The sequence below is a fragment of the Scyliorhinus canicula genome, chromosome 13 (assembly GCF_902713615.1).
Source record: "Scyliorhinus canicula chromosome 13, sScyCan1.1, whole genome shotgun sequence".
Classification (NCBI taxonomy): Eukaryota; Metazoa; Chordata; class Chondrichthyes; order Carcharhiniformes; family Scyliorhinidae; genus Scyliorhinus; species Scyliorhinus canicula.
The window spans coordinates 70,126,286-70,151,572 of record NC_052158.1 but is presented as its reverse complement, the minus strand read 5'-3'; the positions used below and the strand labels follow the sequence as shown (position 1 = coordinate 70,151,572).

Here is a 25,287-nt window from a genome sequence, read left to right as displayed (position 1 = left end):
AGTAATGGACCATGAAACTTTTATCAATTGTTGTTAAAAACACATCTGGTTCACTAATGTCCTTTAAGGAAGGAAATCTACCATCTTTGCCTGGTCTGGCCTACATGTAACGCCAGACCCACAGCAATGTGGTTGACTCCCATCTGCCCTCTGAAATGGCCTAGCAAGCCACTCAGTTCAAGGACAGTTAGGCGTGAAATACTGACCTTGCCAGCGACATCTGATGAAATAATTATTTTTAAAGTCTTACTTTTTGTGACCCAAAGATTTAGACACAAAATCTAGGCTAACATTCCCGAGGGAGTGCTGCAATGTTCAAGGTGCCATTTTTTGGAAGAGATCTTAAACTGAGGCCTCGTTATACCCTCTCGGGGGTGGGGGAGGGGGGGTGACCGTGAACTCGTTGCCTGTGAGTGTAGTTGGAGTGAGGACAATTAATGATTTCAAAAGAAAATTAGTGGCCATCTGATGGAAATGAAGATTGCAAGGCTAGGGGGATGGGACAGACTAGATTCCTCTACAGGGAGTCAACATGGATTCAATGAGCTGAATGGTCTTCCATGTCATAAGAGCTCATCAACGCTGTGGATTGTAACTAAAAGAAGGTAACGGCAGATCAGCTGACCAGGTTGGGCATTGGGGTTGCATTCCTGGGTGTTCGTAGGTGAAAAGAAGATGAGGATATTGGGAGTAACCCTAGCAATATAGTTTTCTCTTGTTTCATGTGTTAGTACCAACACCCCCGCCCACCAGAAGATATTGAAATAATTGATTCCCTTCCCTTCCATCACTCTCTCGATAGTGAGTTCCAGGTTATTATCACTCTTTGCGTAAAAATAATTTTCCCTCACATCCCCACCTTGCCCAAACCTTAAATCTATGTCACCTAATTCTTACCATTAGCCAATGGAAAGAGATTTCCTTTGTCCATCTCATTTAAATCTGTCATATTCTTGTCAAATATTATGGTCTGTGTCACTAAACAAAAAGTGTGTGTTGAAAGTTGATTAGGGTTCCTCTTTTGCCATTGGTGGGAGGGGGGTAAGAAAATCATCATTGTGAGTGCAAGGAGAATCAAAATCCTGAGATTCTTCAGTGTGCAGGACATATGGGTTAAGTACAAATATCACCTTGTGGTGCAGTGTGTTAGTGGCCCACCTCTGGGTCTGAAGCTCGGGGTTCCAGTCCCAATTCAGGACTTGGTGACAACAGAATTCATAATGTGGCCAAACAGTTTAATTATCAGCCTATGAATCCTTCCAATAAGCAAGAAAGTTTCCTGGTCGGCCTTGCTGCAGAAGGCAATAGAAAAACTACTGCAGTACTTTACCAAACTTAATCCTGGACCAATCCAGTAGACGTCCATGATTGCCAATGCTCTCGTAGGGCAGGAGGAAGATCACCATAGTGATTTAGATTTGCCAAAGCAGCAATGGGCTGATTAATTTCTGGGTTTAGGCTCTGTATTTTCACCCATTGACTACGCAATGGGGTTTGGTGTGTATAAATAGCCCCCAGGGAAACGATAATTGATCTCCCTGTGGGGCTTGTGAAATACGTGATCACCTCTCATGGGTGGAGGCCCACCCAGCTGGGGTCATATGATTGAGCATAAAAGCCGGCCCGAGCAGGGACCAGCATATTGGTTGTCCCAATGGGACTGTGAAGTATAAATACTTCACTGCCATGGCAGACATATTGTAACCTTAAATAAATCCCATTGCCTTCCTACCGCTGGCTTCCTGGCCATGAAAGAGTGGATCTATTGTTGTGTAATCTCTTCCCACAACTTCTCCAGTGCCATCTCTCTCTCTCGCTCTGTCTCTCACACACACACACTCACACACACAGCCTTCCCCCAGTAATGGGGCAATTATCCCTAATGCACACAATCTACCATCATGTTTTGTGCTCCTGAGATATATGTTAGCCACCTCGTTCAGCTTCTTAAAATGAGGTTTGATTGGCCCCCACTTAAAGGAACAGTACAACTCTTAGCAATGACCCTGTTACAGGATGAATCCTAGTAAAGAGGTGTTGGAACAACACCGTGTCTATATATATCACCTTTAAGGTAACAAAACATTGCAAGGTGCTTATATAATAAAGAAACAGAAAATGCTGGATTAATTCAGCAGGTCTGGCAGCATCTGTGGCGAGAAACAGAGTTAAAGTTTGTGGTTCTTTTGTAGCTCATGGGGCTAAAGGGCCTCTCCCTGTCCCTATCAATCAGATCATCTCCCACTTCTTACACTAGTTATTTAGTGTGAAGATCAAGTACAACCCAGTGAGGAACCAGTCCAGTCGTTGTATAACTAATTAATAAAGAATATTTATTGAAGTAAAAGAAAAGAGAAAAAAACCACGACCAAAAAGATGAATATTCACTCTGACACTTAAGTACATTAGTAACTAAACACACTGGGCGGGATTCTCCCCTACCCGGCGTGACGGGGGGTCCCGGTGTAGGGGAGTGGCGCCAACCACTCCGGGGTCGGGCCTCCCCAAAGGTGGGGAATTCTCGCCACCTTTGGGGGCTAGCCCCGCGCCGGAGCGGTTGGCACCAGAAGACTGGCGCAAAAAAAAGATTCCCGCCACCGCCACTTCCCGGGTGGGGGTCGGAGAATTTTGCCCACTATGTTATCTGAAGATACCTATTTTTCCTAAATATATCGATGTTCACTGGACTCATTGAGATACCTCTTTTCCCAAGAAACGTCTAATTTTGGTAACTCTATCGGTCAAATCAAAGTAATAGTTACCACACAATAAGGCTTAGGTGACTAAGTCTGGGATAAATGACTCTTTGGTTCAGCAAAGGCACAAAATAGTGTTCTCTAGAAGAGAATATCTGCCAACTGCCGTGTCTCTAAATGTAAGATGAAACAGGCCTTTAAGGCTCGAATCATAAATATAAATGGCCTTTCCGACTGTTGGATGGAGACGTAGCCTCTTTCCCCAATGAGGGTGCTAGCAGTTATCCTATTCAGTCTCTTTGCTATCCCACCCTGTGGATTTGGCTGTCTACATCTCTCACATTCCTTGCCTTTTAGAAATTAGCATTTGTGTAGACCCACTGATCTCTGATAAACAATGTTTCTGATATGGCCATTTGCACCTCAATGTCTCTACATGCCTTCTCATGTTGTTACTCAGCAAAACGTATCTCTTTGTTCCTCTTAAAAACCTGCTAGTCTTGTTACTTGTATGATATTTTGTTTTCCTCTCAAGTTTACTGCCACTAATTTCTCAAATTCTTAACAAATGCACTTCACTCACCTGAGGCAAGGCGTCAAGCCTCAATAGGTTTTGATGTGTCCGCTGTGAGTTAGCAATAAGTGATTTCTAACTGTTGGTGTTCAATTTACAGGATGCACCACAGACATTGTTACCAGCGACCATTCACCGGTGTTTGCGACCTTCGAGGTGGGGGTGTCAACGCAGTTTGTGTCTAAGACGGGTCAGTAGCCATGAAATCTTCTCATTTGCCCTTTCAGAGCCACACAGGGATTCTGGACTGACGTTTAACCACATTTCGAGCCCCCTGTGGGACAAACAGATGCATTGTGTGTTAGAGGACCGGCAGAGCTGGTCTGAAGCTGTTCAATCCGAGGCCTCTTAAACTACCACAAAACCAGGGAGGAGGCAGGGCAGATTTTAATGGTAAAACCTCGTTACCACAACCTTTCTCACTGTCCCGTCCAAACCTGGGCAGATCGACCACCAGGTGCTCTTTGTGTGGGGGGGGGGGGGTGGTCACAAAAGTATTCGGAAGCAGCAGGCCACAGCTGGGGACCCAGGTAGATGGCGAGCGAGTAGGGGTTGCTGTGGATGAGATTGTGAGGGAGACAAGAAAGAGCCAAGTCTTGTGTGGCCAAGAGGCAATCTGAAATTAAATTTTATTACTTGCCTCCCTGGGCATCTCCCGTCAATGATTCAGCTCCCAACGAGGCCTCATTTTGACAGGGAAGACATCACCCCTCCCACTCAGGCCTCTAACTAATAGCGGAAGGTAGCGGGGTCCAAAGGTAAGGACTGTCCTCATTTTAACTGCCCCTGCTCCTCCCTTTGGTTTCTGCCAGGCAGAGAGGACAGAGAACACACTGGATAGATTTTTACTTGGAAGTGTAGACATATGGATGAGGTACCAGAAAGCAGCCGGTACCTGTGAAAGCTGTGGTCCTTTCAAGATTCAGAGCCAGCGGAAAACAAGAGAAGGAGGTCTGGAGGGAAAACATGAAATAGCTTCCTTGTCTGCACAGATCCCGGGAGAAGGGCAGTGCTGTATAGAGATTTAATCAGAAATTAAATAGAATGGAATGATGTGGGACATTAATAACTGACATGTATTAACCCCTTGCCTTCATTCCTCAGACCCCAACAATGCTGCCTCTCCAGGCACAATCAATTTCACCAGGTGTGAAGCCAAGTTGAAAACCAAATCCAAGACAAAATTCTTCATTGAATTCCACTCCAGCTGCTTAGAAAGTAAGAACGCCCACTTATCATTGCCTCTCATCGACCAAACATTGTCCCATTTCCTATGTCTAGTTGAGAGTTTCAATGCCAGGCTGAACGTGTGTGTATGTGCATGAGTGTGTATGTCTATGCGTATGTGTGGTTTGTATGTGTGTGCTTGTGTGTGGTTTGCATGTGTATGGTGTCTATATTTGTATGTGTGTGTGTGTGGCAGGTGTGTGTGTGGCAGGTGTGTGTGTGGCAGGTGTGTGTGTGGCAGGTGTGTGTGTGGCAGGTGTCAACAAATGTGCTTGCCTATTTGTCACAAGAACATAATTTTGAAAATTTCAACCAAATCAACTCTCGAGTATTTTTTCCCCCAAGATAACAAATGTAACATTGTGAACCGTTCCTCAGAATGGATATTTCAATGTGTGGGAATCCCTGTCTGTCCCCCAGTCCCTCTCTCTGTCTTCCAACCCCTCTGTTCCTCAGTCTGTCTGTCTTCCTGTCAGATCGCTCCAGTTGATGAGCTGGTGCTGCTCCATAAGCAATGGGCTGAAGGGCCTCCTCCTGTACTATAATTAGCTGATTCGACTGGGTGGAGGCTGTCAATAAGCAGTCACAGAGCCTGAGTGGCCGGGTTATTGAAGCTTATTCTGTATGTTTGCATTTACTTGACTCTCCAATGAACAGAAATCCGTACTAATCTTACGCTCCCTGTAGATCATGTGAAAAGTGCTGAAGGAGAGAATCAGGAGTCCAGAGATGAGAATCTGACTGTTGTGTGGGCCAGTCCCCTGGAGGTAACCTAGAATTTATCATCTCATTGTCATAAAGTGGGTTTAGGTTTGCAAGGTTCCAAGTTTCTTAAGAAATAGTTCATTTGATTTGTACCACATGTTGGTCAGAGCAGTTGTACTAATTATAAACAGTATTTCTAATATGTATTTTTATAAGAAACTAACCATTACCCTGCTGAATTCTAGCTATACAGAGAACAGTCCTTACCCTGCTGAACTCTGTACAGTTATACAGTGAGTAATCCTTACCCTGCTGAACTCTGTACAGTTATACAGTGAACAAACCTTCCCTTGCTGAACTCTGTACAGTTATAGTGAGTAATCCTTACCTTGCTGAACTCTGTACAGTTATACAGTGAGTAATCCTGACTCTGCTGAACTCTGTACAGTTACACAGTGAGTAATCCTTCCCTTGCTGAACTCTGTACAGTTATACAGTGAGTAATCCTTACCTTGCTGAACTCTGTACAGTTATGCAGTGAGTAATCCTTATCCCGCTGAACTCTGTACAGTTATACAGTGAGTAATCCTTTCCCTTGCTGAACTCTGTACAGTTATACAGTGAGTAATCCTTACCTTGCTGAACTCTGTACAGTTATACAGTGAGTAATCCTTATCCCGCTGAACTCTGTACAGTTATACAGTGAACAATCCTTCCCTTGCTGAACTCTGTACAGTTATACAGTGAGTACTCCTTACCCTGCTGAACTCTGTACAGTTATACAGTGAGTAATCCTCACCTTGCTGAACTCTGTACAGTTATACAGTGAGTAATCCTTACCCTGCTGAACTCTGTACAGTTATACAGTGAGTAATCCTTACCCTGCTGAACTCTGTACAGTTATACAGTGAACAATCCTTACCCTGCTGAACTCTGTACAGTTATACAGTGAGTAATCCTTACCCTGCTGAACTCTGTACAGTTATACAGTGAGTAATCCTTACCTTGCTGAACTCTGTACAGTTATACAGTGAGCAATCCTTACCCTGCTGAACTCTGTACAGTTATACAGTGAGTAATCCTTACCCTGCTGAACTCTGTACAGTTATACAGTGAGTAATCCTTACCCTGCTGAACTCTGTACAGTTATACAGTGAGTAATCCTTACCCTGCTGAACTCTGTACAGTTATACAGCGAGTAATCCTTACCCTGCTGAACTCTGTACAGTTATACAGTGAACAATCCTTACCCTGCTGAACTCTGTACAGTTATACAGCGAGTAATCCTTACCCTGCTGAACCCTTGAATTCAAATTCAACCAGCTGCTGTGATTGGATTCACACTTTTGTCCCCACAACAATAAGCTGAACTTCTGGATTTCTAGTCCAGTGACATTACCACTACCCCACTCCTCCCCCTAAATGATAAAATTCTCAATGGAACAGAAGAGCAGAGAGATCCAAGCAGTGTATTGCATAAATCAGACGTAGATACACAGATCTGGGTTTCATAGGATAAGAACATAAGAACTGGGAGCAGGAGTGGGCAATTTGGCCCCTTGATTTGCTCCGTCATTTATACGATCATGCCTGATCTAATCTCGGCCTCATCTCCATCTTCCATCCCGCTCCCCACAACCCTTCATACCACTACTAATTAAAAACATGTCTATCTCCTCCTTTAATTTGTTTAGTGTTCCAACATCCACTGCATTCTGGGGTAGGGAATTCCAAAGATTCACAACCCTTCGAGTGAAGTAATTGCTCCTCATATCTGTTTTAAATCTGCCATCCCTTGGACTAAAACGATGGCCTCGTTCTAGAGCGATACATATCAGGTCATTGAATTTACAGATGTGTCTGACATTGGTTTAGTGGGTACCCCATTATAGAAAGGAGGTTAGCGTCTTGGGAAACTTCAACTTTCTTTCACAAAGATTATATCGAGGAATGGGAAACATCACTCGAAAACGTCAGATTCTTTTCGGGGCACGTAAACATAGAAAATTCGAAAGTGGTTTTAGAGTGTGAATAGTGCAAGATGCATTCCATTGGTTAGTGAATCAACAACAATAATAATAATTTCTATTGTCACAAGTAGGTTTACAGTAACACTGTAATGAAGTTACTGTGAAAAGCAAGGAGGAAAACGCAGGAATATTCCTAGAAAGGGCTGGGGGGGGGGGGGGGGGGGGGAAAGGAGAATCATAGAATCCCTACGTACAGAAGGAGTCTATTCGGCCCATCGGGCCTGCACCGACCCTTCGAAAGAGCACCCTACCCTATCCAGAACCCAATAACCTAACCTGCACATCCCTGGACACTTAAGGGGAAATTTAGCATGGCCAATCCACCGAACCCGCACATCGTTGGACTGTGGGAGGAAACCGGAGCACCTGTGCAAACTCCACACAGACAGTGACCCACGGCCGGAATTGAACCTGGGTCCCTGGTGCTGTGAGACAGCAGTGCTAACCTCGGTGCCACCGTGCCACCAGAGAAGGAACGTGTTCATGAAAGAGGTTTTGAAGAATATACAAGGGTCTGCTGAAGACAAATCAGTAACAGTGTTTAAGGACTATTAGATAAATATTTGAAAAGGGAAAACATCGCAGACGTGATGGGCCGAATGGCCTCCTTCTGCACTATAGGGATTCTAAGAAAATTAGATTGATAGAAAGCGCTCTGATAACATGCTTGCAGCTGCAAAGTCATGATGGTTGAATGGCTTTGCGGACTGAATCTTCAAAATGTTCATGTCCTGATGCTGCAGTGGCATTAAATCCTAGGCTTGGCCTTTTTGAGGGGACAATCTTGACCGGACTATAGCAGTAGGGATGCTACAATTGACTAAAGGCTGTTGGCTCACAGTTCAGAGATGAGAGAAGAGACAACTCGTGCCCCAGAATCCATCCCCAGCAGGAAACTGTGCCTTTGAATGTGTGGAATAGAGGATTTGAATGGCTGTGAAACATTATCTTGCTGAAATATTCAGTGCTGCTGGTCTCCTGGGTCTGTCCCCTTATTAAATATAACTCACCGTCTCTCTCTTGCCGATCACAGTTGATACCTATTATCTCCGACCCCGAGTATTTACTGGACCAACACATCCTAATCTGCGTGAAGTCCACTGACAGTTACGAATCCTACGGTAAGCATGAATACACATGGGTATCTGAAAAAGCCCTGTGCATGGCTAAACAGAGAGGTTCCTGCTGCAGTTAGCAGGTGGAGGCAAGAGATGTAACCTAGAGAAGAAAACAAGTTAAAGACACTTGGCCTATCGAAGCATGTCCTTCTATTTCTTTATCTCTTTCAAAGAAACCCATGAGAAGGTGATGGTGGACTATCTTCTTGAGCCTGCTGCTATATGGTGCTGTTAGATATCGAGTTCCAGCATTTTGACCCAAGGCGGGTGGAATCACCAGGAGAGATATTGGACATAATGTAGTGGAACAGTAGTTGTTCAGCTGAAACATTCTTCACTGAACTTCAGGCTACTGAAGGGCTTCTCCCACTTGTTCACCATCCACTATAGCATCAGTATGCCTCCCTCAGTTTTCTGCCCACCACCTGTCCAGGGTGGCTCCATGTTAGGTTTCCATTGCAGGACAATGTTCAGCAGTAAACCACGACCAGACACGGCACTCTTGTCAGCTGTTCTGGAAAGAGCCACCAGACCGCTTCAGGCAGTGGAAACATTGCTTGATGGGCTGCTCGATGGAGCCTCTGGCTGAGTTAGGAACCAAAAATGGTGGGGGGATTGTACCAAGAATCGCCCTCATCACCAAGCAGCCAGGACCTCATCGCTGTGCGAGGTTAAAGAGTGGGGTTGAGGAATGGAGGGTTGGCACAAGGTAAAAGTGTTAATAAAAGCTGCCGGGAAAGCAGATGTAGAATGCCTAATTCATGTTAATGGAGTGGAGGACCTGTGAATGATGAAGGTCATGGGAAGGAGCCTGCGGGGAGATATGTGTTTAGTCAGAGGCCCTGGACTTGGGAAAGCCTGCAATCTATACAAACCCAGAAGCCTAACTACTGTTTCCGAATGCCCACTCTAACCTGCTAATCAATTATTCCTCTCAGCTTTCTGCTTAACCTAACATAACTCAGTGTTTCTGTCCAATTACTTCACCTCCCTCTCTCTCTTGACCAGAAGAGAGGGCCTATTCCACAATGCCTGGGACCAATGCAGCAGGGGAGGGGATGCTTTTCAATTTGGGTAATTAGTTAATGAATTGCTTGCTGCTTTCTGGCTTTGAAGAGCAAACAACCTCCATACCTGGCCCATTAATATTTAAACAACCTTTCATTTTTGTGGTGTATTTGTACAACCTTCTGCGAATCAACAATGCTTTAAAAATTAGAATATTTAAACGGGGAACTGGGGGAGTGGTGAGAAAGATGCCACAAAGCGATCTGTTATCATTCCAATGCATTGCCTGAGGGAAAGAGCAGGGGAGTGGGGACTAGTCTGATCCTTCTTTCAAGGGGCTGGCCCAGCTCGATGGTCTGAAAGGTCTGCTTCTGTAATACATAATCCTACAGTTGTTAGCAGGAATATTTCTTATTAATATGATTTGTACACACTGTCCTATTCTTATGGAATCCCAGAACGATACTGTACGGGAGGATGCCATTCGGCCCAGTGTGCCTCTACTAGCCCTTTTCAAAGAGCTATCCAGTTAATTCCAATCTCCTCGCCTTTTTCTCCTTGCCTGCAAACGATTTCTTGTCGAGTCATGTTTAACTCTGATAATCTGCCTTGTGTTTCACTGGCCAGGTGAGGGGTGCATTGCTCTGCAAGCCCACTCCAATGAGATCATGTTCAACATCCCACTGGAGCACCGTGGGGAGGAGACAGGCATTTTCAGCGGCTCATATAAACTGACCATTTCAGAGCGAAAACAACGAGAGAGGACTTACGGTAATGTTCAGTTGTTTCTTCTCGTGACTTTGGATCTCCTGTTTCGCTGAGATGGGAGAGACCCGTGGTTTCACTTTTCTCCACTCTGCAGCTCCCATAATGCCTGGTACAATATGTGCCTGTATGGTCTCTTAAAGGGCAGGGAAATGGGATTATCTCCAGTTGAGGACTGGCCCAGGAACATCATGGCAAAGGGGCCAACAATTTAGTATTCCCACAATGAGGGTGAGGAACAAAATTGGAAACTTTGTTACTCGGGGAGTTGGTGGAAGAGGGAGTGCTCTGCTTGAGGCAGAAGGCACTGAGCCGCTTAAAGAGAAAATGGATAAACGCTTGAAGCAAGGGAGGATACAGAACAGTTTGGAATTGCTGTAGCAAAGAGCTGGCACAAACCAGATGGGCCACCGTGACCTGCTTCTCAGCTGTTAATCCAATGGGTGGGAGCAGAAGTTGAAGGAGCTCCTAGTGCCCTCTAGTGGTAATACAGCAAGGTCTGTGGGTGCCCGCCGATCTTTTCAGCTGCACTTTCACTTTCCATTAACTCTGAAAAAGACACGCGAAGGTTTACACGGGTGGCTGTTTCTAATGCCTGAGCCAGGACATTGAACCCGCAGCCACGTCACTCACCTCTGCCGCTTCCGAGGTTTTGTGGCGGAATTGACATCAGACAGTACGGTACATCTAACTGTCTCTGGGCAAGTGGAATTGAGGCGGTACGCCATCTTGGAAATATGCCTGCCTCCCTACTCAGCCTCATTTAAAGCACTGTACACAGTTCTACTCTTCTTGTTACAAAAACTATTTGGAGGCACTGGGGAAGGTACAAAGTATGTTTGCAAAGGCGACACCAGAGCCAAAAGGTTATAATTATCAGGAAAGACTGAATATGCTGGGAATTGTTTCTCTGAAAAAAAGAAGGATGAAAATGAAATGAAAATCGCTTATTGTCACGAGTAGGCTTCAATGAAGTTACTGTGAAAAGCCCCTAGTTGCCACATTCCGGCGCTGCTGGCCTGCTTGGTCTGCTTTAAAAGCCAGCGATTTAGCGATTTAGCCGAGTGAGCTAAACCAGCCCCTAGTGATGAGTAATAGGGATGAGTAATAACCTGACAGAGATTTAACCTGGGACCCTATCTACCTGCTTGGGGCCATGTAAAAGATCCCATGACATTATTTTGAATAATATCAAGGGAGTATCCGTGGTGTCTTTGTCAATATTTATCCCCTAATCAACATCACAAAAACAGATCAATTAATCTTGATCATATTGCTGTCAGTAGGGCTTTCAGTGAGCAGATTGGCTGTCGTGTTCTCTACATTACAACAGTGGTTACACTTCAAAAAGTGCTTCATTGGCTTTTCAGCACTTTGAGGCATTCAAGTGTTATGAACAGTACTATACAAAGCAAGTCGTCTTATTTTATTTTCAGGTAATTGTGAAATACTAACTTAGGCAGTAAACATTTGATAGTCACTAATGAATCCACTATGGAATTCATAGGCAATGTCTTTACCCAGAGTATTGCGAGAATGAGCTAGAGAGAGCTCGCCAGACGAATCTGAAGCTGAACAAGAAAAAAACTGCAACTTTATTGGCTGAGGTCAAGCACACAGACCATGTATTGACAGTAAAAGGTCTTTGCCCAGATCCTGAAAAGGTGAGCACTCTAGCAGTGGTGCAGTTACCAACAGATGTGAAAGCAGTGCAACGATTTGTTGCATTTGTGAACTATTTAGCAAAATATTTGCCCTATTTGTCATTGGAGTGTGAACCACTATGCAAGGTCACTGCCAAGAATGTGCAGTGATATTGGGAAACATTCACTAAAGTCAAAGAATTAATGATGACAACACAAGTATTGAACACTATGACGTCAATGATGAACTCACCTTGCAGTGTGACGCCAGTGAGACAAGTTTTGGAGGAACCCTAATGCAGCAAGGATCACCAGCCACATTTGCATCCAGGACACTAACGCAAACAGAAAAAGACTACACCCAGATTAAGAAAGAGTGCCTGACCCTTGTTTTTACTTGTGAGCATTTTCATCAGTACCTGCTTGGAAGAGACAAAGTGACAGTGACGTCTGACCACAAGCTACGTCACAGCATTTTTCGCCAACCGCTACCATGTGCTCTAAAACAAAGAATATTACTTCATTTGCTGAGATATAATCTGGGCATGAGATACAAGCAAGGGAAGTGGTTGTACATGGCTGACATGCTGTCGAGAGCAGCACTCCCCATGCAGAAACGTGATAACAGAACATGAAATATTCCAGGTTCAATGTGAAGCAGCAGCTTGACATGTTCTGGAAGTCAACAACCCAGCAGAGACATTGAATCGAACAGACATGCGCCTTGCTCAAATCAAGCAAACTATCCAATAAAATGCAACTCTCCAAGTGCTGCAGGGATGAAGGATGGCTTGAGAACATCAAGGACACACATGTGGCCACAAGAACATATTAGGAATTCTGAAATAAAGTGACAGCCCAATGGTATCTTGGACAAAGTATATAGTGTTATCACCTCCTAAGGAACTAAGAGGAGGGATGCTGAAACGCATCCACGCAAGCCATAAAGAAATTTAGTCAACTCAGAGAAAGGATATCAAAGTGCTCCACTGGCCAAACCTGAGCACGGAAATTAAAGACCATATTGGCCGGTGTGGTGCGTGTAGCGAGTTCCAAGCAGAATAAGCTAGAGAGCCATTGATGACATCCCAGACAATGGATGAAGCTGGGAGTAAATTCTTCCCTATAGCAGGAACTGATTATCGTGTCACTGTAGATTACTATTTTGACTACTGGGAAGTAGACCAGTGTTATGGGCCAGGGTTTAGAGAACCCAAAAGTATATCATGGAGTTCACCTGACCTACAACTTTTGATAGATTGTAGTTATGGAGAGCACACAAGCCCACTCTGCAAGTGTGATGCAACAGAAATCTACAGTACTTTTAAATTAAAATAATGTTTATTTATGAAACCAATTAACACTTTATAAACCCACAGTAAACATCTTAACAACTATCAACACCAATAAATTCCCCCAAAGAATACAGTACTCTCTAAGTAACTCTTAATCTTTCCTTGCAACATCCATAAGACAAAAAGAACCTTTTTTTACAGAAAGATATTAGGTTTAACTTCACTACTGAGAACAGTTAATGAAATCACCAAATGAACATTCATAAGCTTGCAGAGATTCATGCACATCTTGCTGTGACTGCAGCGTCTCCAAATCTAAAACAAAACTAAACACACCCTGTAGCTGCAAGCCCAAAGTGAAAGTAAAAGCAGACAGAGAGGCCAGCTCCACCCTCACTCTGACATCACAGATAAACACCCATTTCTTAAAGGTCCATCCATTACAGCTATTTTATAAACCCCCATTTCTTAATGGTGCTCTCACATGACACCAGCTAGACTTCAATGACTACAGGAGAGATAGTAGAATGCTTGAAAGGACAGCATTCAAGATATTGTGATGAGTGATAATGGCCCTTAGTTCATGAGTGAAGAATTCAGCCGATTCACAAGGATTGGGAAATTCAACAAAATACATCATCTCAGCACTATCTCTAGTTGAATGGAAAGGCTGAGGCCGCAGTGAAAATTGCCACAGCAATCACCAAGAAATCAACCAAATCTAGCACTGATAAAACAAGACAATCCTAGAGTGGAGAAACACACTGACTGAAGGCATGGAAAGTAATCCAGTCCAAAGGCAGATGTGACATTACACCCAGACTACTCTTCCAATAGCAAAAAAGCTACTGAAGCCAGAAGTAGTAGCAGGCGTGAGTGATATCTAGGTGAAACAATGGAAAAACAAATTTAATTTTCACAAGACTGCCAAACCATTGCCAGAGTTGGGGAACCCATCAGGATACAGACGTTCAATGCTTTCAACAGGAAACAGCCCACATAATAACTGGAACATGCAGAGCAAAATTGTTTCCTCGATCGTACGCAGTGGAAATAAATGACTAAATATACAAGTTCAACCGCAGGCTTATACGAGCAGCTAGAGAGGCTCTTCTTTCACTGCAGGCGACTGATCAGGAAGATGAGGTCTCACCAGCTGCATAGAGTTAAGAATAACTAATCCCCCAATGGAACAACAACAATCGCCACTGCATTTGCAGGTGCCACAGGAACAACACTCTCTGAAGAAGGAACTTCATCCACATGACAGCCAATGACAAGTGTACCATTAAGAGACCTGCACTATTGGGCGGCGCGGTGGTGCAGTGATTAGCACCGCTGCCTCGCAGCGCCGAGGACTCCGGCTTGGCCCCAGGTCACTGTGCGTGCGGAGTTTACACATTCTCCCCGTGTCTGCATGGGTCTCACCTCCACAGCCCAAAGATGTGCAGCATTGGTAGATTGGCCATGCTAAATTGCCCCTTAATTGGAAATTTTAAAATAAATTTAAAAAAAAGAAGAGACCTGCACTATTTAGTGGCTATGTATGCAAGGCATGTGCATTGATTAATGAAAGTAAGGTAGAGTTGGTGTATAGTGGGTGACTTGGGTAGCTCACAGTTCCACATGATCATGCAGATAAAGTTATTTGTTGTTAGTTATGGAAAAGGGATGTTTTGGATTTCGTTATGCTGGTATATATTTACAAAATGCCAACAGCACTTTATTGCAGTAGGTCCCAGTGCTGAGGGGCTCAAAAATATACCTTAAGGGCAGGGAAAATCCAGCTGAAGCTGTGTCTGGGTTTGCAAAGAGCAAGAGATTCGATGGTTAAGCCTCAGATCCTTAGCACTTATTCTCAGAGGTCACTGAACAATGTGTAGGAGCTATAAAGCTGACTGGTCATTGTTCCATCCATAAACCGAAAACTTGAGGTCAATTGTGGTGCCCCACACAGTACAAGACTGTTGTCAGATATTTGCATGTTTTTTAAAAACATTTCTTTATACTCCTCCTTTTTCACATTTTCTCCCAAATTTACACCCACCAACAATAAACAATAATCAGTAATAAACAATAATCAGTAACAAATCTGTCAATCCCCATATCAATAAAAACGATCCCATCCTCCCACCAAACCCAAAACATTCGGCCACATGTTCACATAAACAACTGACAAAAAGTAATCAGGAATCACCCATGGCCACCATCAACACCCCCCCCCCCCAACCCTCCCACCAATCCCCCCCCAACTAATGTTTAATGTTGTCCAGTTCTTGAAAGTGCATGATGAATAATGCCCATGAATTGTAGATCCCCTCCATCCTTCCCCTCAGTTCAAACTTAACCTTCTCATGAGTCAAGAATTCCAACAGGTGCCCCCGCCACGCTAGGGCACAGGGTGGAGAGGTTGCCCTCCAACCCTTCGGGCGATCAACAAGGCGAAGGCTACAATGTCTGCCACCACACCCGTTTCCAAACCTGGCTGGTCCGACACCCCGAATATGGCCTCCCGGGGGCCCGGGTCCAGTTTCACGGGCACCACTTTAGAAATTATCCTAAAAACCTCCTTCCAGTAATCCTCTAGCTTTGGACAAGACCAAAACATATGAACGTGGTTAGCGCCCCCCTCCCCCGGCAACGTTCACACACATCTTCTACTCCTTCAAAGAATTGGCTCATACTCGCCCTCGTGAGGTGTACTCTGTGGACCACCTTCAGCTGTATCAGCCCCAACCTCGCACATGAGGTGGAGGCATTCACTCTCCGGAGCACCTGACACCAGAATCCCTCCTCCATCTCCTCTCCCAACTATTCCTCCCACTTTGCTTTGATCCCTTCCAGCGGTGCCTTCTCCTACTCCAAAATAGCTCCGTATACCGCTGATACAGATATTTGCATGTTAACCAAGTGTATGGTCTTAGCCCAGTTGTAAATAGGATCCGCAGCAAAGGTGCAATGGTGCAAGGAAAATACCAAACTGAACTCCAAGGAACTATGCTGGGGAAAGTAGTGTGGCGGGAGAGCCTGAAGGGATGGAGCCCGAGGGTGATTAGAACAGGAAGATAAAACACTGCATTTAGCTTGATCCCAGCCCGTTACCTCAAACAGTTTGACAATAATCTCTGGTGGAGATTCTAACTTCACTCCCATAAGAATATCCTGGTTGGAGTAGGAATTCCATGGGCACTGAGAGTCCTTCAGCCAAGGGGCCATTCTCCACAAAAATGTTTAGAGTATCAGCTCATGGGGGGTTGGAAGATTCAAGGAACCTTGGCATTTGGTGCATAATCCACTTTCTTCTCCCCACCACTGGTAGCTCTGCCTTCAGTCGACCGGCCCTAAACTCCAAAATTCCCAGCTTGAACCTCTTTGTTTTTCTGTCTCTCTTACTTTGAAGGGGCTCCTTAAACTCTACCTCTGAGGCCAAGCTTTTGGTCAGTTATCTAAAATATCTCCTCCTTGGGATTTGGGGAAACGGAGGCGTACTGGTAATGTGCTGGACTAGTAATCCAGAGACCCAGGCTAATGTTCTGGGGATATGGGTTCAAATCCCACCACGGCAGCTGGTGGAATTTAAAATTCAGTTAATAAATCTGGAATTGAAAGCTAGACGTAAAAACCCATCTGGTTCACTCGTGTCCTTTAGGGAAGGAAATCTGCTGTCCTTATCTGGACTGGCCTACTTGCGACTCCAGACACTCAGCAATGTGGTTGACTCTTAACCGCCCTCTGAAATAGACTTGCAAACCACCTTATGGGGAAGTGAGATAAGCATATTGATGAGGTTAAATGAAGTAGGATGGGAGGAGGATCATGTGAAGCATAAACACCATAGAACCTTGGAATTATTACAGTGCAGCAGGAGTCTGTTCGGCCCATTGAGTCTGCACCGACCCTCTGAAAGAGGACCCTATCTAGGCCCACGCCACTGCCCTATCCCCGTAACCCCATATCGCCACCTACCTGCATATCTTTAGACACTAAGCGGCAATCTAGCACGGTCAATACACCTAACCTGCACATCTTTGGACTGTGGGAGGAAACCGGAGCACCTGGAGGAAACCCAGGCAGACACGAGCAGAATGTGCAATCTCCACGCAGTCACTCAAGGCCGGAATTGAACCTGGGACCCTGGCACTATGAGGCAGCAATGTTAACCACTGTGCCACCATGGCGCCCTATGACATCTTTGAGTTCAATGGTCTGTTTATGTGCTGTAATTAGGGCAATTAAGGATGGGCCACAAATGCTGGCCTTGCCAGTGACACCCTCATCCCATGAAAGAAAAAAGTCTCAATTTTTGTCTGATAATCGCAGTTGTAAAGCATCTTAGGATGTTATATTGGGGCTGGTTTAGCACAGGGCTAAATAGCTGGCTTGCAATGCAGAACAACGCCAGCAGCGTGGGTTCAATTCTCGTACCGTCCTCCCGAACAATCGGCGGAATGTGGCGACTAGGGGCTTTTCACAGTAACCATTGAAGTATACTTTTGACAATAAGCGATTATTATTATTATACTGCATTAATGGCACTAAATAAATGTAAGTTGTTGTTGTCACAACAGCATTCCCCGCCCGCAATCCGTCTTAACCCTTTATGCAGATTCCAGCAGGAATCACTGGATAATAACTCTGAGCTGGAACTTGGTATGATTTCAGAGTTGAGCCCAGAGCACTGTCCCTACTACTGACCCAACGGAGTTCTGTTATCACAACATAATCCAAGTGCTTTATAATCTGCATGGCTCAGTAATACATACACAGTGTCTTTAACCATTGAGCCACCAGTATACTTTAAAGGAGGAGTTTCAATAAATAATGGCCCAGATATTGTAGGCAGCAGTGAAGTGATGATCCTTGTTTCTGACCTTAAAGGAAGCTGCCCATAAGGACTTTGTTGGGATTTTACCTTTCCTGGCATTAATTTTATTCTGGGATCAGCTGTATGGTTCAATAGTGATATCATAAAGAAAAGTGAAGCAGCCAATCACATTGAAGAAGTCTCACTGACAGGAAACCAGGAAGTAAAATGCAGAGCAAAATAAGGTTTGGGCCATGTACATGGAACTATAGTAGAAGCAGAAATCGCAAAAAGAAACTTTAAAATATAAGTTTTATATTAAAAACCTATGGAATGTTTTCACCGCAAGGGAGAAATTTGACACTCCACAAACATATAAAAGTAGTTTATCGGGATCATTGAGGTTGTTCAGCAGTAATAAAGAACTTAGTACACTGTTAAAAATCCAGTTGACAGTTTGACAGCAAACACTGACAATTTCATGGTCATTTCAATGCCAAAACCGGGTCAATGTGATGTTGATGATATTGGAATTTTAGTTATATTTCTTATTCTTTAGTAGATTTATCATTAACCATCTGTAATAAAATTCCTTCATCTCAGTGGCAATATTCCCTCTAAGCTGCACAGTCGTGCAATACTCTGAACGGTCCCGCTTAGGCCACATACAAGTTGGCCGCTTTAAGTTACCGTCATGCATGGTCATGCAAAAAAATCTGAAATGAAACTGGCCATAAAGTGTTAAAGGGTCCACTGCTCAAAGGTAATTCATTGTATTTGCTTTTTAATTGCAGATTTTATACAATTGGAAAAAGATGAAATGATTTCCGTTAAACAAAGCAAAACAAACACTCTTCCAGAGTTTTCAAAAACTTGGGAATTGCCAGGGAGGTAAGAACCAATGCTACTGCTTTAAGGTTGGGATTGGGATTAGACTTGGAGTTGGAATGGAGATTGGGATGGAAGTTGGGCTTGGTTTTGGACTTGGGTTTGGAGTTGGAATTAGTTCTGGAGTTGGAATTAGTTCTGGAGTTGGAATTAGTTCTGGAGTTGGAATTAGTTCTGGAGTTGGAATTAGTTCTGGAGTTGGAATTACTTCTGGAGCTGGAATTAGTTCTGGAGTTGGGATTGGTTCTGGCGTGGGGATTGGTTCTGGGGTTTGGAGTTGGGATTGGCTCTGGAGTTGGGATTTGATTTGAACTGGGTTTAGGATTGGAGTTGGGATTGGAGTTGGGGATGGGATTTGGTTTGGAGCTGGGATTAGGTTTGGGGCTGGGATTGGGTTTGGGGCTGGGATTAGGTTCGGAGTTGGGATTAGGTTTGGGGCTGAGATTGGGTATGGGGCTGAGATTGGGATTGGAGTTGGGATTGGGTTTGGGGCTGGGATTGGGTATGGGGCTGAGATTGGGATTGGAGTTGGGATTGGGTTTGGGGCTGAGATTGGGTTTGGGGATGGGATTGGGTTTGGGGCTGGGATTAGGTTTGGAGCTGGGATTGGGTTTGGGGCTGGGATTGGGTTTGGGGCTGGGATTGGGTTTGGGGCTGGGATTGGGGTTGGAGTTGGGATTGGGTATGGGGCTGAGATTGGGATTGGGGCTGGGACTGGGACTGGGATTGGGGCTGGGATTGGGTTTGGGGCTGGATTGGGTTTGGGGCTGGGATTGGGTTTGGGGCTGGGATTGGGTTTGGGGCTGGGATTGGGTTTGGGGCTGGGATTGGGTTTGGGGCTGGGATTGGGTTTGGAGCTGGGATTGGGTTTGGAGCTGGGATTGGGTTTGGGCTGGGATTGGGTCTGGGATTGGGTTTGGGGCTGGGTTTGGGGCGGTGATTGGGCTTGGAGCTGGGATTTGGTTTGGGACTGGGATTGGGTTTGGAGCTGGGATTGGGTTTGGAGCTGGGATTGGGTTTGGAGCTGGGATTGGGTTTAGAGTTGGGATTGGGTTTGGAGTTGGGATTGGGTTTAGAGTTGGGATTGGGTTTAGAGTTGGGATTGGGTTTGGGGGCTGGGATTGGGTTCGGGGGCTGGGATTGGGTTTGGAGCTGGGATTGGGTTTGGAGTTGGGATTGGGTTTGGGGCAGGGATTGGGTTTGGGGCAGGGATTGGGTTTGGGGCTGGGATTGGGTTTGGTTGGGATTGGGCTTGGAGTTGGGATTGGGTTTGGGGCTGGGATTGGGTTGGAGGTGGGATTGGGGTTGGAGGTGGGATTGGGGTTGGAGGTGGGATTGGGGTTGGAGGTGGGATTGGGGTTGGAGGTGGGATTGGGGTTGGAGGTGGGATTGGGGTTGGAGGTGGGATTGGGGTTGGAGGTGGGATTGGGGTTGGAGGTGGGATTGGGGTTGGAGTGGGATTGGGGTTGGAGGTGGGATTGGGGTTGGAGGTGGGATTGGGGTTGGAGGTGGGATTGGGGTTGGAGGTGGGATTGGGGTTGGAGGTGGGATTGGGGTTGGAGGTGGGATTGGGGTTGGAGGTGGGATTGGGGTTGGAGGTGGGATTGGGGTTGGAGGTGGGATTGGGTTGGAGGTGGGATTGGGGTTGGAGGTGGGATTGGGGTTGGAGGTGGGATTGGGGTTGGAGGTGGGATTGGGGTTGGAGGTGGGATTGGGGTTGGAGGTGGGATTGGGGTTGGAGGTGGGATTGGGGTTGGAGGTGGGGTTGGGGGTGGGGTTGGAGGTGGGATTGGGGTTGGAGGTGGGATTGGAGGTGGGGTTGGAGGTGGATTGGGGTTGGAGGTGGGATTGGGGTTGGAGGTGGATTGGGGTTGGAGGTGGGATTGGGGTTGGAGGTGGGGTTGGGTTTGGGGTTGGAGTTGGGGTTGGGGCTGGGATTGGGGTTGGAGGTGGGATTGGGGTTGGGGCTGGGATTGGGTTTGGGGCTGGGATTGGGTTTGGGGCTGGGATTGGGTTTGGGGCTGGGATTGGGTTTGGGGCTGGGATTGGGTTTGGAGCTGGGATTGGGTTTGGAGCTGGGATTGGGGTTGGGGCTGGGATTGGGGTTGGGGCTGGGATTGGGTTTGGGGCTGGGATTGGGTTTGGGGCTGGGATTGGGTTTGGGGCTGGGATTGGGTTTGGGATTGGGTTTGGAGTTGGGATTGGGTTTGGAGCTGGGATTGGGGTTGGAGTTGGGATTGGGTTTTGGAGCTGGAGTAGGGTTTGCAGTTGGGATTGGGTTTGGGCCGATTTGGGATTGGGTAGGGGATTGGGTTTGGAGTTGGGATTGGGTTTGGAGCTGGGATTGGGTTGGGGGGGATTGGGTTTTGGAGCTGGAGTAGGGTTTGCAGTTGGGATTGGGTTTGGGGCCGGGTTTGGGATTGGGTATGGGATTGGGTTTGGAGTTGGGATTGGGTTTTGGAGCTGGAGTTGGGTTTGCAGTTGGGATTGGAGTTAAAGTTAAGGCTGAGTTTGATGTTGTAGTGGAGTTGGCGCTGGGGAGTGGGTTAGACTGGTATTGGATGCAATCGATGATTGGGGTTGTTGGGATTGAAGTTGGATTGCGGGTTGATGCTGGGGATTGGGCCCTGAGTTGGTTTCTTTACCATGGAAGTTTGTTCTTTCAGTGACACAGGTCACAATATTGCACTGAGTGAAAGCGAATGATCAAACAGCCAGGATGTGCATGTTAGGCAGCGCAAGCCACTCCGGCGCCGGCCTAGCCCCTGAAGGTGTGGAGGATTCTGCACCTTCCGAGTGACCCGACGACGGTGTGGTTCACACCACTCCTCGGCGCCAGGACCGCACGCCCCGCCGGGTAGGGGAGAATCCCGCCCAAGATCTCCCTTTGACAAAGCGGTGCTGGTTCAGTCCTATTTTATCATGCACTTCCAAGTACTCTGCGATCTCATCTTTAATAATGGACTCTAAAATCTTACCACTGACCAAAGTCAGGCTAATCAGCCTATAATTTCCCGTCTGCTGCCTTCCCCCCTTCTTAAACAGTGGTGTTAAATAGCCACTTTTCAGTCCTCTGGGACCCTTCCTGCCTCCAGTGATTCCTGAAAGATCACTACCAATGCCTCCACAATCTCCTCAGCTATCTATTTTCGGACCCTGGGGTGTAGTCCATCCAGTCCAGGTGACTTATCCATTTTCAGACCTTTCATTTTCCCCAGAACCTTCTCCTTAGTGATGGCCACTACACTCACTTCTGCTCCCTGATTCTCCTGGAGCTCTGGCATCCCACTGGTGTATTCCACCGTGAAGACAGATGCAAAATAACTATTCAGTTCATCTGACATTTCTTTGTTTCCTATTATTACTTCTCCAGTCCTGTTTTCCAGTGGTCCAATGTTTATGTTTGCTTCTCTCTACCTTTTATATTTGGAAAGAAACTCTTCCTATCTTCTTTTATATTACTAGCTAGCTTGCACTCATATTTCATCTTCTCTCCCCTTATTACTTATTTTTAGTTGTCCTCTGCTCGCTTTTAAAGGCTTCCCAATCCTCTGGCTTCCCACTAATCCTTGCCATTTTGTCTGCTTTTTCTTTTGCTTTTATGATTGGCGGACACTGCAGTTTCCCTTTTCCCCCTAATGGCAGCTCCTCAGCAACAGCATCCACAAGCTGTGAGCGTTCACAGGTTTAATTGTCACATCAGTGTGATGTCTGTGGAATCAGCCAACAGTGCATTGTGTTCCTGTGCCCATCTTTCACTCTCTGAATGTAACCAGTGTTTTGCCTGTTTTGTAGCATCTCCTGATCCTTGTGGACATGATGTTGATGCCAAATCACATATATAATCAATATGGTATGGCTCTTCGAGCAAAATTCATATCTACCATTCATTATCTCACTCAACTCCATTCACAATAAAACTGCAAAGAACACCCAACATATTATATGCGATAGATGATTTGTTTTGTGGAGAGGGCCTATCTGGGAAATTTTCCACATTGCTGAATAGATATCAGTGTTGTAACCATAGTGGAACAGCTTGGCTAAGGATGCAGCAGGTTCTGAAGCACAAGTCTTTAGTACCATTGCTGGAGTGTTGTCTGGACCCATCGCCAATGAAATGTCCAGTGCCTTGAACCATTTCGTGTTATCACAGGGAGTGAATAGAATTGGCTGAAGGTAGGCATCTGTGATGCTGGAGACCTCAGGAGTAGGCCAAGTTGAATCATCCACTTGACACTTCTGGCTGAAGACTGTGCAAAATGCTTCAGCTTTGTCTTTTGCACTGATGTGCTGGGTTCCCCCATTATTGAGGATGGAGATACTTGCGGAGCCTCCTTGTTTAATTGTCTATCACTATTTGCCACTGGAAGTAATCCTGTGTTGTAGCTTTACCAGGTTGACACTTAATTTTTCGATAGGCCTGGCATTGTTCCTGGCACGCCAGCAGATCTCCTGTCCTGAAGGGGATTGGTGAATTCTGTTTTTATGGCAATCCGCTGCGTTCTTAATCATTATTACAGAGACTCGTATTTCTATCCAGATTTACATTTAAATTCCCCAGCTGCCGTGATAGGATTTGAACTTATGTCACAGATCATTCAGCTGGACCTCCGACCAAGTTGCTGGACAGTACAATCATTCATTTGGGTGATGGGATTTTCATCCCAAGTATAGGTTCCTTCTCAACCAAAATCAGTGAGGACCGTTCTGGAAGGGTCCTCTGAGTCTAATACATTCTCCTTCTGTGGCATAACATCTTTTGTTTTTCTCTTTTGCACTGCAGGGTAACCCCGAAACTCCCCCCACAACTGTTAGCAGAAGAAGCAGCTGCCAAGGCCCGAGACAGAGTGCCGCTGCCGAGTCTGCCAGAAACTGCTTCCAAGGATGATAGCAAGCCCTCAAGGTACTTACATTGAGAACTGGTTGAAGCAGTCAAGATGCTAGCTGACATGGGCCTTTCACCTTTGAACCCTGGATGAGTCAAATCCAGAGAGGATGAAAGGCCTGACCCCTCTGACGGGCTGTACCATTTTATATCTTCACGTAAACAAACATAATCTGAGCCTTTTCGGCCCTGTTCTTATCAGATATGCTGCGAACAGAACAATGTATCCTCCCCCCCCCCTTCTAAGGTCACCAGGGCACATTCGGGTCACTACGCACTCTGTCCTATTTACGTGCAGGCCCAACCTAAGAAATCAAGCAAAGAAAAAGCTGAGACAGTCCTGAAAGAGCTCACAGCATAATAGTCTTAACCATAGACCCACAATGTGCAAAGACCAGGAAATTACAGGGTCCAGAATGTCCATGGAGCTGTCCTTGCTCCAACTTTGCAACTTTTGCCAGATGTGTGGCACGGACCGGCTCTGTGGTGATATACGGCTGGTAGGACAGGAGTTTTGTTTTGTGTTTACGACAAATGAGTTGGAGTCATGACTTTTTCAAGTCAACTAATCGATCTTCTGGGGTGCTGCGCATGGCTGGTGAAGGCTAAATGTGGTCTCCAGGTGAAGTGGGGATAATCATTGGACCAAGGTGCACAGGCTAAGGATAGTTAATTAGACATGTTTTTATATACATTCAGACCACTGTGCATCTGAACGTGGCCTTCACCTTTGCTCACTTGCTCAGTTTATTCCTGCTCCATTTTATTTGTCCCAATGTATATTTTATATTTATTTATAATTTATCATGGCTGATTTATTTATATAGTTTTACTATCGCCCCGAATGGATTGTTATTTCAATTTGAACCCTATTCTTACAGTTTAATGTTTCCGCTTATATTTACATCTTAGCCTCATTGTATACCTGGACTCGGAGCCTTTCAATAGTGCTTTATTTATGTTTATTTATCAGATTGATGTCTTCTGCAATGTTAGTAGTTGTATATTCGTTTCAGCTTTACTCTGTACCAGCACTTACTTCCCTTTACTTTTCACACCTATTTATTTTCAGCTTTCTTTATGTTATAGGCTGATGTATTTTGTGTTACGTTCTTGTCCTGGAACATTCACTCTTCATCATTGTATGTTCACTAATTTAGATATAGCGAAGATGTTTTCACATGTGCGCATGACCAGAGCGAAGGATCATAGATATAATATAATCATTTATAAATCCCATTTGGGAATTTAGGAAAAACTTCTCTAATCAGAGAGTAGTTAAGAGTGTGGAACTCACTACCACAAGAGAGTAGTTAAGACAACTAGCATAGAGACATTTAAAAAAAAAAAACATTTTATTGAAGGCATATTCAAATAAATACATAACAAAGTAATACAAAAGTCAATCGCTGCAAGAGAACAAACAGCCACCCCCTGCCACCCGGCACCCGGCCTCCCTTTTCTGTGGGGCTGTTTAGCACACTGGGCTAAATCGCTGACTTTGAAAGCAGACCAAGGTAGGCCAGCAGCACGGTTCGATTCCCGTAACAGCCTCCCCGAACAGGCGCCGGAATGTGGCGACTAGGGGCTTTTCACAGTAACTTCATTGAAGCCTACTCGTGACAATAAGCGATTTTCATTTTTCT

The 25,287-nt window shown here is 45.4% G+C and overlaps 1 protein-coding gene across 1 annotated transcript in view; it reads left to right on the top strand.

Annotated features, from left to right (window-relative positions):
- LOC119975612 (phosphatidylinositol 3,4,5-trisphosphate 5-phosphatase 1-like) overlaps positions 1–25,287 on the top strand; it is a 181,103-nt gene that overhangs the window by 110,574 nt on the left and 45,242 nt on the right. Inside the window, exons 17-23 of the mRNA XM_038815401.1 lie at positions 3,371–3,460; positions 4,375–4,488; positions 5,185–5,264; positions 8,266–8,353; positions 9,986–10,129; positions 18,660–18,756; positions 23,540–23,659. Coding sequence (XP_038671329.1) covers positions 3,371–3,460; positions 4,375–4,488; positions 5,185–5,264; positions 8,266–8,353; positions 9,986–10,129; positions 18,660–18,756; positions 23,540–23,659 — 733 coding nt within the window. The remainder of the gene's footprint in view (positions 1–3,370; positions 3,461–4,374; positions 4,489–5,184; positions 5,265–8,265; positions 8,354–9,985; positions 10,130–18,659; positions 18,757–23,539; positions 23,660–25,287) is intronic.